General features: G+C 46.5%; 4 protein-coding genes across 4 annotated transcripts; 1 reads left to right on the plus strand and 3 right to left on the minus strand.

Moving 5' to 3' along the window:
- Positions 1-1,035: 1,035 nt before the first annotated feature.
- Positions 1,036-2,157, minus strand: EAE98_002420 (uncharacterized protein; the record flags this gene model as incomplete). Its single annotated transcript, XM_038950040.1, has 2 exons — positions 1,036-1,096; positions 1,157-2,157. 2 exons carry the CDS (start codon positions 2,155-2,157, stop codon positions 1,036-1,038), a joined length of 1,062 nt encoding a protein of 353 aa, XP_038813779.1.
- Positions 2,158-2,867: 710 nt separating this feature from the next.
- Positions 2,868-10,347, minus strand: EAE98_002421 (uncharacterized protein; the record flags this gene model as incomplete). Its single annotated transcript, XM_038950041.1, has 3 exons — positions 2,868-3,094; positions 3,145-3,857; positions 3,917-10,347. 3 exons carry the CDS (start codon positions 10,345-10,347, stop codon positions 2,868-2,870), a joined length of 7,371 nt encoding a protein of 2,456 aa, XP_038813780.1.
- A 1,111-nt stretch (positions 10,348-11,458) lies between these two features.
- On the minus strand, positions 11,459-12,482 carry EAE98_002422 (uncharacterized protein; the record flags this gene model as incomplete). Its single annotated transcript, XM_038950042.1, has 2 exons — positions 12,164-12,482; positions 11,459-12,108 (listed from the first exon to the last, which is right to left on the minus strand). The coding sequence occupies exons 1-2, from the start codon at positions 12,297-12,299 to the stop codon at positions 11,459-11,461; spliced, it is 786 nt and encodes a 261-aa protein (XP_038813781.1). The 5' UTR covers positions 12,300-12,482.
- A 604-nt stretch (positions 12,483-13,086) lies between these two features.
- EAE98_002423 (uncharacterized protein) lies at positions 13,087-14,745 on the plus strand (the record flags this gene model as incomplete). The annotated part of the gene is made up of 1 exon (XM_038950043.1): positions 13,087-14,745. One exon carries the CDS (start codon positions 13,087-13,089, stop codon positions 14,743-14,745), a length of 1,659 nt encoding a protein of 552 aa, XP_038813782.1.
- Positions 14,746-14,935: the final 190 nt, after the last annotated feature.

Below are 14,935 nucleotides of genomic sequence, written 5' to 3' on the forward strand. Positions count from 1 at the left end.
GTTTAAACTACCACACACCCTCTCTCTGACCTCACAACCCCGACCTACACATCCATTCATTCTTCAAATCCCAACATCCTCATCTCACCACCGCATAGCGCATTCCTCAAGCCTCATAATGAACATACACTCCACGATCCCAGATTCCATCACCCATCCACTGTCTTAATGTTCATACAGAATACAATACAGAAAAAACACAAATATAATCATTTCATTTCATTTCAATTTTCATTTTATATCATATCTCAATCCATCTATCAATCCATCTCAAGTACATAACACCAGTTCAAAAACACAGTCGCCCACCCACTTATCCTCCATCCTCACATCTGACCTCTTCTCAAACATACATATAGTTCGACCTTGCAATTCGCAGTTCGAATAGGAGATGTAATGGAATGTAAATATTGCAAATGTATATCCCCTCGATTCTCGATATGTCGAGTTTAAATATGTTGATAATATAATATAATCACTCGCATTTATATAATGTATAATCTCTATAAGCTCTCACATAGATAGTAAGAGTTAGGTTACTTTTACTATATCCATAGCATAGGTAACTTATCCATACTCGGGTATCATCTGTTTTATTCAAGCTCATTGTCCTAGCGTGGGGTGAGAGATTTCCCGCTCAAATGTACTCGTATGTCCTTCATCGTAATCCAAGGCACCTCTCAAGTTTTGGTCTCTGATAATTTTCGTGGAAAAGTATCGGTACTCTATCGTTAATTTTATTGATGAGACTGTCGATATAGTCCTAGGTCTAAAGCTGTGTATAAGCTAGGTTATTTGGCTAGAAATGTAGGATATATGCAAAAACATACACGACATCACATATCTTCCTGCATCAATCAAGAAACATTTATTTATTGTTGAAAATCGCGTACTCATTAAGTCATATTTTGCCTGCCATGACTAGGTATGTGGTGTGTATCTAATCATTTTCTCATGTAAGATGTAAAACGAACGTCCGACGAATCAACCAATTACGCATCAAGGGAATCTGTTGACTACTAATTGCAATGTCGTTTATTGAGGGGCACCGCGTCCAGCACCTGCACCTCTTCCTGCTCCACCTAAGTTTCTAGCCCTGTTGATGATGTTAGAGACGGATCAAAAGGGGATGAATATCCGGGAAGGAAATACTTACATCTCAGCAATAGAAGGATCATTCATCAAGCTTGAAAGATCAGGCATTCCACCTCCATTACCCCCAGCACCACCACCTCCACCAGCACCAAATTGATTGGCCATCTCGCGTATTCTAGGGTTGCTCATAAGGTTGTTCAATGCATCCGGGTTGCTCATGAGGTTCTGAGCCATGCTTGCAAACATTGGGTTGCTCATGATGGAGCTCAAATCTGGCATTCCACCTCCGCTACCTCTAGCTCCGCCACCAAACATACCCGCCAAACTAGCCAAATCTGGCATACCACCTGCACCGGCACCTGGCGCGCCTCTCTCAGCAACCTCATCATCTTCTCCCGTAGCATCTAGTTCCTGCACTCTCTTCTTTGCAGTCTCAAATCCCTTCTTCATCGCATCTGATCCTCCGTTTCCTTCATACTCAATACCCTGCTCATAAGCCTCCATTGCACCTCTTGCGTCCCCCAATGCGAACTTTGCAAGTCCCAATCTCGACCACGCCTTGGTATATTTAGGATCAGCATCAACCGCAGCCTCCGCATCCGCCTTTGCAGATTCGTGATCCTTTGAAGCCGAATAGGCAGCCGCACGATTGCTCAAGAAGATTGGGTTGCCGGGGATAACAGCCAAAGCTTGCGAATACAAATCGATTGCCTTTTTATAATCCTTCTTAGCCATAGCTGCATTTCCTTGACTCTTCAAACCCTCTGCTTCTTTCTTTTCGTCTGCGGTCGGTTCTTTGCCAGTGGGCTTCTCATCGGCGGGTTTGGGAGGAGCGGCGGCGGCTTGGGATTTTCTCAGACTCTCATAGACACTGTAGATTTGGAGGAGGTTTTGGGTATCTTTGGGAGTGCCATCTGTAGGGTCGACTTTGAAAGACTCGGAAATACAGTTCTGGGCAATTTCGATGGATTCGCGCTCTTCTTCATTGAGAGTACCGTCGGTGAGGGAGGTGGAGAGGAAATCAATGATGGAGAGGGCGAGACGTTGCTTGGTGGTCGCCATGGTGGGCAGACTAGAGTTCTTTTTGGCTCGAAAACAAAGTTAGAAACAAGGTGATTCAAATATGCGTTTACAGGAATATATCTGCAATTATGGATACGAACTTTTAAGAATTACGTGTTTATTGTTCGAGGCTTTGAGGCTTTGAGTCGACTTATATTATTATCAATGGAAGGTTCTGGTGATGGATCCATTTGGATGGTGGGGTAGCAGCTACTACGGTGAGTATACGAACCTAAAATGCATTTGTTTTGTCTCTTTGAATCAACTTATGTTGTATATGTCCAACACTCAATCAACAATACTCCAAAGAAATTCATCTATTCGATCATTTAGTTTCTCAATAACTTTTGCTACATGCTCATTGATATCGTTCCCTCAAGCAAGTCTAATCTAACATATGAAAAAATGACTGCTTCAATGTTCTCCTCCATTCTCCTCTCCTTTCTCAAGATGACGGTGTTAAGTATTATTGTTTGTGAAGTCATTGCCTTACAGGTTTCTTCATCGCTCTAAGTACCTAGGTAGTTCTTAGAAAGACCATATATATTCTCTTGACGTTGCTTCCCAAACATTCTTTCAAAGTTTCTTATAATGATACAATTACAAAGCCTCTACACACAAACCAGGCAAATCTGAGGCAGCGATTGCCCAGAGAACACCAGATCGTTACAATGATCCCGGAGCCCTACCACACTTCTAATCGTTTCCGTTCATGATGTCTGAATAACCTCCAAGACATTACCAACAATCTCATCCACGGTCATGCCAGACAAAAGCCTCAAAACTGGTATGTCAACCCCTAGCTCGGTCATCGTCCAAGCCCGGATGTCAACGGCGACCAACGAATCCACCCCAAGGTCGATCAGAGCTGCATGCTCTGCGACGGGCTGATCTGATGGGAGATGAAGACACGCTCGGATCTTGGTGGTGACACCATCTAGGGAAGGTCAGTACAATTGCTAATCAGAAGAAACGGTGCTCACTTACCCCGGACTATCACTTCTGCTTCATCAGCAGATTTAGACTCTGATAATTGAATTCGAATTGAGGCATTGCCTGTCTTCTTTTCAACTCGATCATCCTGGTGCAACGGTTTCTGCTCCCAATAGCGCGAGAACCGAATATTCTTCATCCAAGCCGCGTTGTCCGCTTTATCAGTTGTAATTCTGGGAATTCCTGCTGTGATAACAGGCATAGAGTTGCGCGGTAGTCGACCAGCCAAAATCCCTTCGGCAAATAAGGCGTGTAGCTGTCGCTCACCCATGGGCAGACAGTAAGCATCCAATCGTTCCATTTCCTGTGCCGAGTATGTTGATCGTTGGCGCTTCACATATCCAACATCTGTCATGCGGGAGATCTGGATTACTGAGCCAGCCAGCTTGCGCTGTTGCCGGCGCACGATTAGTGCCTCGGATGCTACATTGGCGGCAGTGTAGGCACTTTGCCCGAGATTACCTAGTGTTGCCAGAACCGAAGAGAAGGCGATGAAAAATAGCAGGGGTTGGTCGCCAACTAGATCATCTAAGTTCTGCAGGCCTCGTACCTTGGGTTCGACAACCTGACTGAATTCCTCTGCAGTTGTTTTTTGGAAGAAATTCTCGCGCATCACCATTGCACCACTGGCTATACCATCGAGAGGGGGATGATCGTTTGTGATGATGGTGTGTATCTCTTTCAAAGAGGCCGCATTGGTGACATCGCTGGTGCAGTTAGCTTTTGTATCAGATACTAGAAGTAAGTGGGGAAAATATTCACATACCCTGCTAGAGGAACAATATTGACTCCATCATCCCGATGTCTGTGGACCCAGTCAGTGGGCATGCGAACCTGTCGACTGGTAAGAACAATTGTTCGAGCACCATGCAAGACCATCCAGTCGCAAAGAGACTGTCCCAGATCTCCCGTCAATCCAACAAGCCAGTATGTTCGATCGGGGCGCAGAATATGCTGTGACGTATCTACCGATTGATAATCAGCGAGGAGTGGAGTCCCACACGACCAATTTACGATCGGAACGCTGGAGAAATCCTTGGGCTTGTGGTTGAGTAGCTTTGCGATGCTATACTCCGGAAGTTGGACGGTAAAATCTAATTCGATATACTTTTGAACAGCAGCATGAGCGCTTGTGAGCAGCTCAGTCATGTCTTGTATTGGCTGAAGGGAAGGAATTGAAGATGTGGCTGTAATCGCGGAAGGAAATGTGAATTGCTGGCAATGGAGGGGCAGACAGTCTAGCACTTTAGCCGCAGCGTCTTTTTCTGAGAGATTGATGAAAGTGTCAATTCCTTTGGGCAAAGTTGATGTAATGAGTCTTTTTGGAGCCTGTGGATTACAGTATTGCCATAACGCTGTGGTGGCCAACTCCTTCGTTCCAGTCACATAGTGTACTTGAAATTGTTTTGCATGCAAGTGGTATGACCAAAACTTCTCATAGACGGCTGCAACAGAGTCACCGGCATAAAGCAAAACACGATTTCCGGGGGTAATTCTATCGACAATGGACTTGATCAACAGGTCGGTGGCCAAAAGATCTAGGTATTGAGGGTGGTTGGAGGTCTCAAGATCAACAGGAATTGAAAGAGACATCGGGACAGTCAGGATAGATGACAAGGTGTCAGAAACGGCGACAATCACTTCTCCCGAAAGGCTGTCCACGCCTTGGTTAAGATATACTGGCAAATTATGGGGAGGTATGGCTGCTAGTGCCGAGCGTGTCGTGCGGATGACACGAGAACTGCCTTGATACGAGCGAAGGGGACCCTTCGCAACCAGCATGAAGTTATCATTCTGCCATTTCAATTCAGTTTCATCTTCATCCATATGAACCGGAGCGGTGATCTTTCTCCTCCAGCTGTTCAACCGGTTATTGGCCGTTCTCAGAGGTTGTAGGCGTGGAACCAGGACCCGACTCATTGCATCAATAACCATCTCAGGTTCCGTGGTCCAGAATTCATCATTATCGCGACCCTTTGCCAGGCGTAGAAGATTATTTGCAATTAATGATACCACCGTGTCAGGTTTTGCTTCGTGATTCAAGTCAATCATCTGCAGACGCAAATGGGGCATTTCATGCAACAAAGAACGAGCCAAACCAGTGGACAGCCCGGACGAAGCATTTCCACTTAAGTAATCATCCGTAACCCAAAGAATACTTAGAGCCGTTCCTAAAAGGGTTTGAAGCCCTCGCCACGCCTTTTCAGATGGTTGAATCTCAAGATGAGCCAAATTAAGCACGGTAGCTTTGTCTGGCAAAGGCATGCCATCTATTTCAGCCAGGGAATTGAAATGAGTAATGCGGCTCGCATGAGGAGCCAACAATTTCTTCAGGAGTTGCATGGTATCATGGGATGGAAAGTCAAGATCGGTGACGATGATCAAATCCTCCAGTACTGGCTCGCTTGATAAGAGTGGCTCACGGAGTAATTGAACCCGATCGTCGACTGCTTGAGAAACCATGACACTGATAGGCCATGTGATAGGATCTTTGAGCGGAGTGTGTGTGTCAACGCCGGAGAAGCCGGTGTTGGCTAGGACCTCCTGCCATGCCTCCAGCGAGACAGTTGGCGAATATCGTCGTCCTTCCTCTCGACCTGCCCACCAACCGGTAAATCCTCCGAAAATCAAGCCCAAAGCCATTGGTCCATCTCCCAGGACCTCTGCAAGTACCAGAAAGCCACCGGGCTTCAGTAGGCGTCGGACTCGCCTTAAAGCATCACTAAGAGATGATGCCACATGCAGAACTGCGTATGCAACAATCAAGTCATAGGAACCTTCAATGAACCCCTGATCCATAGGATCTTGGTCGAGATCGAAGGTCTTAAAATCCATAAAATCGGCATATGTGGAGAATTGCTGTGCTGATTTCTCGAAGAAACCAACTGACACATCAGTGAATGTGTAGCGAGCCAGAGACGAACCTAATGCTGGCAACACTGATCTTGTAGCACAACCAGTGCCCGCTCCAATCTCAAGTACATTCAAACCTCGATGGCGATGCGAAATCTGGGAGATAATTTCTCCTAGTGGTTCCTCAGCTGGAGCGCAGACCATGCTATTCTGGTACCAGTCGCTTAAAGCATCATCCGCCATGAAGCTTTGTAGCATTGTGGTATCTTTTCTGATAACTGGAGGGAGAACCTCGAAGGCCATTTTGATCAATCGGAAATCGATATCCTCAGCGGAGTATCGGCGACAAATCTGCTCAATCTCTTTTTCTGTGTCAGAAAGCCAGGACGGTGACGCATAAGGATGCTTGCCCAAACCCACAGTCTCTTCGAGCCAGGAACAATAGTCTAGGAAAGCGCCATGATGAGGTTCAATTTCGATTGTTTGAATCCTCTTGCCTGTCTTCTGATCGATAAACTTGTGGCCGATCGTTCGAAGGTAATACAACGACACTCTCTCCCACTCGAGAGTTTTTGTCAACGTCTCGGGGGAAGCCCGGCGAGTACCCAGCGCTAGCTCGCCGTTAGGCTCGGCAACTCCCCATACTGTCTCTGAAAAGAGTACCAGGTCATTGTTTTCGGTAGCAGGCGACACAGGCATGGTGTTAAGTCCTTCCATCTGGATAATTCCTTGCCCAGAAAAGTTGAAAAGAGTGACATCCCCGCAAATACCGCTGTTGTCGGCCTTGCGCAAATAGCTGTCTACGCTGAATGACCCTTCACGCCCCAGGAATGAGAGAGAAAAGTCCAAGGTCACCTGATCAACAGATACCGGCATGTAAAGATTCCACATACTCTCATCGTGATGATCTGTAAATGCAGAGAATAGAACCTGAACGGCATTGTCTAGCAAGGCTGGGTGAAGAACGTATTCAGTGTCCCCCGTATGGTCCCAGTCGATGTCTGCGACTGATTGTCCCAGAGATCGACGAAGGCCGCGAACGCGTTGAAACATTTCTGTATATTCGTAGCCCAACTTGGCTAGATGGTCATATACTTTGATATGGTCAAGCTCCGTCATGGTGGAGGAGAAAGGAGCTCTACCAGGCAAGAGATCATCAACCGGGGAGCCCATCTCGAGCATAATGTCCATAGTGGCAGCTGTGGAGAATTTCCCATCATCTTCCGTAGGAGGAACGTCTACACTCAACTTCGCCTGTATGACAGAATCTTCGTTCTGCGACACATTCATGGTGACCGTTATGTTGGCCCCTGAAGTTTCATCAATGCGAAGTGCTTTAAGAAATTTGACGTCCTTCAGAGTGATGCTCTGAATAGATTGCCCGGCGGCGAACTGTGTACAAGCCTCCAAGGCCAATGCAATGTAGCCCGTGGCGGGAAAAACAATTTGACCTTCGAGTGTATGACCACTCAGCCAACCCAATTGGTCAATTCTCAAATCATTGGACCAACGATACGTTGAGCCGATGTCACCATCGCCAACCCTGTATCCTAGTAGGCTATTGACACGTTTTTGAGACGTTTGCTGATTCCAAATTCCCTTCGTCGAATTGATTGAAGGTGGTGGCAGCCAGAAGCTATGCCGATGGTCCCAGGGATAAGTTGGGAGGCCAACGAGTGATAGCTTTGTGTGTTTCAAAGCATCAAAGCGTGGAACTCTTGCACTTCCCAAATGTACCCACAAGTCCCCGACGCATTCAGAAAATGCTACCAGATCAGTCTTGGCTCGGTTAAGAGTGCTAGAGTATGGAGGGGGATTCTTCCGCACAGTTGTTATCGTCTGAATGGTGGGACCCTTTAAAGCAGGATGAGGACCAACTTCTAGACAGAAATTGATATCAGGTTGGAGAGATACCGCATTCTGAATGGCATGATGGAACATGACTGGATTTACCAAGTTATCAACCCAGTAGGAGGCTCCCAATTTTTCAGAGCCCACAGAAGAAATAGGTTCTCCCGATTGAACACTTGAGTACCAACAGGGGGCGTCGTTCGAAGGGCGCAATACTTCAACTTGGCATTCTTCGAGCGAAGCCTGATATGCCGAGGAGCACTTTGACATATGATGTGAGTGATATGCGGTTTCAACATTGAGAATCCGGTTGAAGATTTTGCGGTTCGCTAGCTGGGCTTGAGCTTCCTCTATGGCATCTGCATCACCAGAAAGAGTTACACTAGATGGAGAATTTACAGCCGCAAGGGATAATCGGCCCAGGAATTCGGTTGCTGCTAGCAATTCCTCTGCTTCATCCTGGGACAATCCTGCGGCTAACATCCGACCTTCCTGATTAAATGATGATATGAATCGGGCTACATGTAGACCTCGATAAAACGCAATTCGGATAGCATCAGCTGAGCGTAAAAAGCCGGCGAAATATGCTGCGGCGATCTCCCCAGATGAATGGCCAACGACTGCAGAAAATGAGACACCATAGAATTCCTGTAATAGGTGGCCGAGCATTAGCTGGATGGCTGTGCAGGCAGGCTGACAGATTTCTGGAGTATTGATTCGTGACTCCTCAGATGGCCGCTTCAACTCCTCTCGAAGACTCCATGTCGGGCGATCGCCATCCGGAAGTGACTGCAAAGCCGTGTCTAAATCATCAAGGAAAACAATTAAGCTGGGATGTTCAGCCAAAAGCCCAATTCCCATCTGGGCCCACTGCGCACCCTGACCGGTGAAGATGCCGAGAATTTTCGAGTCTTTCAGCGGGGATTGATATCCAATCAATTCTGATTCGAGCGAACTCTTAATAGCTTGCTGAAGAGATGAGATCGAAGAGACAGGAAATCGAACACGAACAGGGAGGAGAGATCGGCGGGATGCCAACGTGGAAATCAGCTCCGTAGAATCAATGGATGGGTTTTCGTGTAGATATTTTTCATATTGTTTCAACATTGAAATCAAAGATTGTTCCGAGGCAGCAGAAAACACATAAGGAAGGGAAGATCCACTTGTTGGTAACAGAGATGCCTCTTGACATCCATTTCCAGTTGGTAGCGGTGCAGACTCTAGGATGACATGGGCATTGGTTCCTCCAAAACCAAAGCTATTGATGCTTACTCGTCGGGGAGTGTTGGATGCCATCGTGGGCCATGGCTGTGCGCTGGTAGCCACGTTCATGTTGGTACAGAATGGTGCGACCTTGTCATTCAATTGTTGAAATCCGAGATTTGGCGGGATAACGCCGTGCTGTATGGCCAGAGACGCTTTTAATACTCCAGCTAGTCCGGCTGCTCCTTCTGTGTGACCGATGACAGTTTTGATGCTCCCGACTAACACACGCGCCTCATCGGGCTGTGATGATGTGAGCGAGAAAGCCATGGCTAAAGCTTCGGCTTCCAAGGGATCCCCCGCTTGAGTGCCTGTACCATGGGCCTCAATATATTGTGGTCGGTCGGAAGGTTTCGTGGGATCTAACCCTGCTCGATGATAAACATCCCGAATGAGGCTTGTCTGAGCAGATGCGCTTGGCAAGGTAATTCCACTGGTTCGTCCGTTATGATTGACGCCAGTTTCTCGGATGACACATTGTATATTGTCACCATCTGCCAGAGCAAGTCGGAGCGGTTTTAACAGCATGGCAAGAATCCCTTCGCCCCTTGCATAGCCGTCGGCATTGGTATCCCACATCTTGCAGCTTCCTGTGGGGGAAAGCATCCCCATGTTGTTAAAACCGATAAATGGGCGACCATCAAGAAGCAAATTGGCCCCTGCTGCCACAGCAAGAGTTGACGAGCCACTCCGCAACTGCTGCACTGCATGGTCTAGAGCCACCAGACTAGATGAGCAGGCAGTATCAACGGTAACTGAAGGCCCGTGCCAATCGAAGAAATATGAAATTCGATTCGACGCCTTATTTGGGGCAGTGCCGGTGATATGATATTTGGGAATAGCCATGTGATCCTGGCTGCTGAGTGAGAGATAGTCGTGAAACATCACTCCCGTATAGACCGCGGTATCAGAGCCGCGCAGTGTCTCCGCAGGAAGTCCCGCTTCCTCTAGAGCTTCATATACTGTCTCGAGCAATAATCGGTGCTGGGGGTCCATTGCTTGTGCTTCCAACGGACTGAGACTGAAGAATGATGCATCAAATTCTCGCACATCTTGTGAGAGAAAATACCCTCGCGGCAAGGAATCATGGCGCGAGGCAGAAGCTCGATCCGGGGGGAACTCCTGAGAAACATCGTAAGGGGTGTGAAGAAGATTCCAAAGTTCAGAAGGAGATTGACATCCTCCGGCTAGACGACAACCACTACCGATAATGGCAATGGGTTCATTCATACTGATTTGGAAAGATGTTGAAATCAATTGATGAGAACATATGCGGGAATGTCCGTATATAAGGTATTTAATATGGTTGAAAATTGCCCAGTGAACTGGAATACACGGTATGGGATAATCCCATCTCAAGAAAGATGTACGGCAAAACCCCGAATAGCATCATCTCATGTATTGATGCCTCGACAAGCATGTGACATGACGAACTAGCATCATTGGCCCCAAACCCTATGCTAGTACTAACCTGCGAAATACATTGAACAGCAGTGAACGGAGCCCACAATACCGAAAATCTGATTGCGATTAAAATCATATGAGATGCTCAAAGCTCAAGCACCCCTAGCAGATAGTATTCAGAATGATTCTGATTGACTCGCTTTTCTCCGACTACATCTGCCGATGCATCGGAGGAATCCGATTTCTGATCGATTTGACCAATTGAATGTGCTTCTTTGATTAGCTAGTTCCTCTCGCTACTGCAGGAGAAGGGGTTGGAAAAAGACGAACACGTACAACTCCTCCCTCCAGCTTTAGCCTATATTTTTTCCATTAATTAAAGTATGAAGCTCTGTGAGGGCTATGCAGCTCACACTATAATTCAGATCGCTAAATCTCTATGCCAACAAACCTTGTACTTGATATACAACCTGCGAGTAATGTATAAAATCAAAAGTATATCTCGTTCTTATTTCATACAACACTAATGATATTTTGGGTATCAATACATGAAATGTTGCTATATGAGGTTGTTACCGTATATTATAACCTTAGACAACAACACAAACGACATACATTAGCAATAACCACCATAATCTATACTTCCGCTCATTAACAAGATCCTAACCAATATAGGTACCATCTGACTCATGCCAGATATTCGTGCTGGCTGAAAGTATGCAACACCGACGCTATGAAGACCAGATTACTCCTCTTGCAGCCCACTATCTTGTGGTATATGCATCTCATTTCGAAATTGTATACTTTCTGGCCACGTGGGTACCCGTATGCCTGTTTGAAGAAGCAGTAACAGAGACGCATCACATCTCGGGTGTACCGGATTGCGTGGCTAATGCATTTAGCATCAAGGCCCCTGAAGCAAATCCTTCAGAATCTCTCACATCAAGCTTGGGGCAGTCTGCAGGAAATTTGACACCTTGCGCACCATAGCGGGGTCGCGGGAAATCTCATGCCCGCCATTTGTCTCCACAATGTGAGCATTGGTCGCGGTGCAGAACGTCGTCAGAATAGTGGATTCACCCCTGTATGTATCCTTGGAGCCAATGACGTGCAAGGAAGGAATATCGATGCAACCCAAGGGATTCCAACGCAAAGGAGACCTTCCAAAGGGCCATAGTAGCTCTGTTTCTGAATCCCAGTTACCCTTGAGTAGTGGATGGTATGCAGCTCCAAAAACACTTGTAATATCATCTGTGGAGCACACCACTTTTGAGGCTTTTGATGGCCCTCCAAGTGATCGACACTTTCCGTCATGTGATAGTGTAAATCCTGGGCTGTCTAGATCCCAACATTGAATTGCGCAAAAAAACACGGCACATCGAAAGTCATCTCTGGGATGCTGGCGGGTGGAGTCGTGTAGAAGGAACGAGGCTGCAAGTGCAGCTCCTTGTGAGAATCCTAGAATTCCATCGAAGGGACCTTGCGTGTCGATGAAGTCTTCCAAGTGGTCAATCGCTGCCAGTACGGCATCTGGAGAAGGAACGGTAAAATAGGAATAATATGGTCCCGGAAAGAACATTTCGACTCCTATTTGTGACTGTCAGTTTTATGATACACGGAGGACCTGTTTGGGGTTCCTGACCTGGCGCAGGCGGAGTCTCTATTTCTCCCTGAAAAAAGACGAATTCATGACCTGGAAGTTGACGCCTGATCATGAACAATTGGGCTTCGAGAATGGCCTTCCCAGTACCGATGCCGTGCAAACATAGGAATCGCATAGTTACAAGTATTCAATTTGTGCGTATCTGAATGGTTTCGAGATTGTTCGGTTTACGAGAGGCCTTTTTATATAGCCCAATGTCTTTTACTAGAGACTCTTTCTGGATAAATAGTTAGAAACTATGGTTGACACCTGCGATGGTACTTGTTCTGAAACCTGATACATTGATTTCATAATTATACATAAAGTCTATGCAAAACTACATTTTATCTTGGTTTTCATTAGAAACTAGTTAATTGATTGATTAAAATGATGCTTCTTCCAGGTACCACCACATTACACTAGTAATGGTTGTTGAAATCTAATGTGATAAGTTAAGTCAGTGAAATATTCTGTGTTATTCAGGACCCAAAGACGCTTTCACGTGTTAAAATGAGCATTCACCTTAGAATCTAATCGCTCCGTAACACCTGCATGTAATCTTCAAGTGAAAATTATCTTTTCGAGGTCAAAATGTAGTTCTAACTAGTACCGATCACGAGTGGCAAAGTCTATAATCTGCAGAAGCATGCCTTAACTTGTAACCACCTCACTTGCAGACAATGTCTCCAGGATATCACACCGCAAGTTCAAGATCTATCTGAACTTTCAGCTGTGTAACAGAAAACAGTGAAGCGATCTAGATCAGCAGGTGTAGAGCATGCAATACAACCCAAGGGAAAGACTCTTCAGCTAGCCACCAAATTTCCTTATTTATAGCCTCAGAATACAGTAAAACCCAAAGTCGATCTCGGTATCATCTCACAGTTCTCTTTTCGTCTCTCTATCACTGAAGCGAGAGCAAAATGGCCAAACTCGACTCAGAGTTCAAGCCCCCTCAATTCAACTTTGTGCGCGAAGTTGTTGATCAATGGAGTCGACATCGTGGAGACTCTCCCGCATTGGTTCTAGTCACGCAGAAAAGGCGCAAAGATGTGTCTTATCGTGAGCTGAGTGAGCGCTCTATACAAGTTGCATCGGCGCTTTCTGAGCTAGGACTTCGACCAGGAGACACCATAGTGATTTCGGCAGCACGGTGTCGAGACTGGTATGAGATTCTATGTGCCTGTCTCCGCAGTGGAATTATTGTCTGCCCTGTTGCTAGTGGACTCTCTGGCGCAGATCTGGAACATCGCATTAAGAAAGTTCACGCGAAAGCATTCATTGGTGACCTTGCTCAGGTGGAAAAGGTATTGCTTGTCAGACCCCGTCTCGCTTCGCTACAGCACATGATTCAGATTGGTTATGATGATAGGATCGCAGATGCGATCGACTACTCGGTCTTGGTAGCTACAGGTCAGGCAAATATAGTGGAAACAACGATCAATTCAGTGGCAAACTCCCCTGCCGTCCTGTATTTCACATCCGGCACGACTGGGGAACCCAAGACCGCCCAACACAGCCAAGTTTCTCTGGCTCTAAGTAGCAAGATTGCTGGAGAACACTGGGCTCAGCTTTCTCCCGGTAGCCTCTTCTGGAGTCTTTCAGAAGTTGGCTGGGTGAAAGGCTCATGGGCTGTATTTGCCGCATGGAACCATGGGGCTGCATTATTGGTTGATGAAACGCCGAGTCAGATGTTCGACCCCATTCATACGCTCCGAATTATGCATGAATATCCAGTCACCAACTTTTGTGCTACTCCAACAGCCTACAGGCAATTAGTCACGTCCCAAAGTCGGGAGTTTGCGGCTTCGCATCCTCCGCAGATGATCAAAATCTGTATCAGTGCTGGCGAGACAATCGAAAGCACTGTGATCAATGCCTGGGGGGAGATGACGCGAGGAGCAACAATTTTGAATGGCTATGGTTTGACAGAGACAGTTTTCCTCTGCACGGAGACCATAGATAGCCAGCGTCCAGGATCAATGGGGCGACCTCTCCCAGGCATTCCACTGGAGATCTTAAGCGATGACGCGGAGGCAGTGGTGGTTGGAGAGGAAGGTGCTATCGGAGTGTGCCTTTCTGACTGCAAGGATTCCATATACGACGTCTTCAATGGTTACATAAACGAAGAAGGTGTTGTTACTCGACCAATGGTACGAAGTGCAGCGGGAAAGGAATATTACCTAACAGGAGACCGAGCTTATCAGGACGAGGAAGGCTACTTCTGGTTCAAGGCCCGGAAAGATGACATCATAAATTGCTCGGGATATCGTATTGGACCTAGTGAAGTTGAAGCAGTCTTGCAGAGTCACCCGGGGGTTCTAGAATCAGCGGTGGTTGGTATTCCGGATGAAGAACGTGGGTCTATCATTAAGGCCTATGTTGTCTTAAACGAGGGGTATGAGACTAGACCTCCGCGAAAGCTGCAGGTCGAACTTCGCCAGCATTTTCTGAACAACAGTGCATCCTACAAATGTCCCCGAGTCATTGAATTCATATCCGGAGCTAAATTACCTCGAACGGTCACCGGGAAAGTACAGCGACATGAACTTCGAGCCTGGGAGCAGAGGTCCAACCAGTGACATCACTTTCTCTACGTGTTCTTTATGTATTCCTTAGCCTTAAGAGTAATAAATTCGACGATCAATATAAACTATGTAGATTGCATATGCAACTACGATCGATATCCACTATCGAAATTGCATTTGCAAGGTGAATGATAAACAGTTTAACCCCGCCTGCAGTCATATTGTTTCGTAAAACCTTATGAAG

The sequence above is a fragment of the Botrytis deweyae genome, assembly GCF_014898535.1.
Source record: "Botrytis deweyae strain B1 chromosome Unknown BDEW_004, whole genome shotgun sequence".
In the NCBI taxonomy this organism is placed as follows: Eukaryota; Fungi; Ascomycota; class Leotiomycetes; order Helotiales; family Sclerotiniaceae; genus Botrytis; species Botrytis deweyae.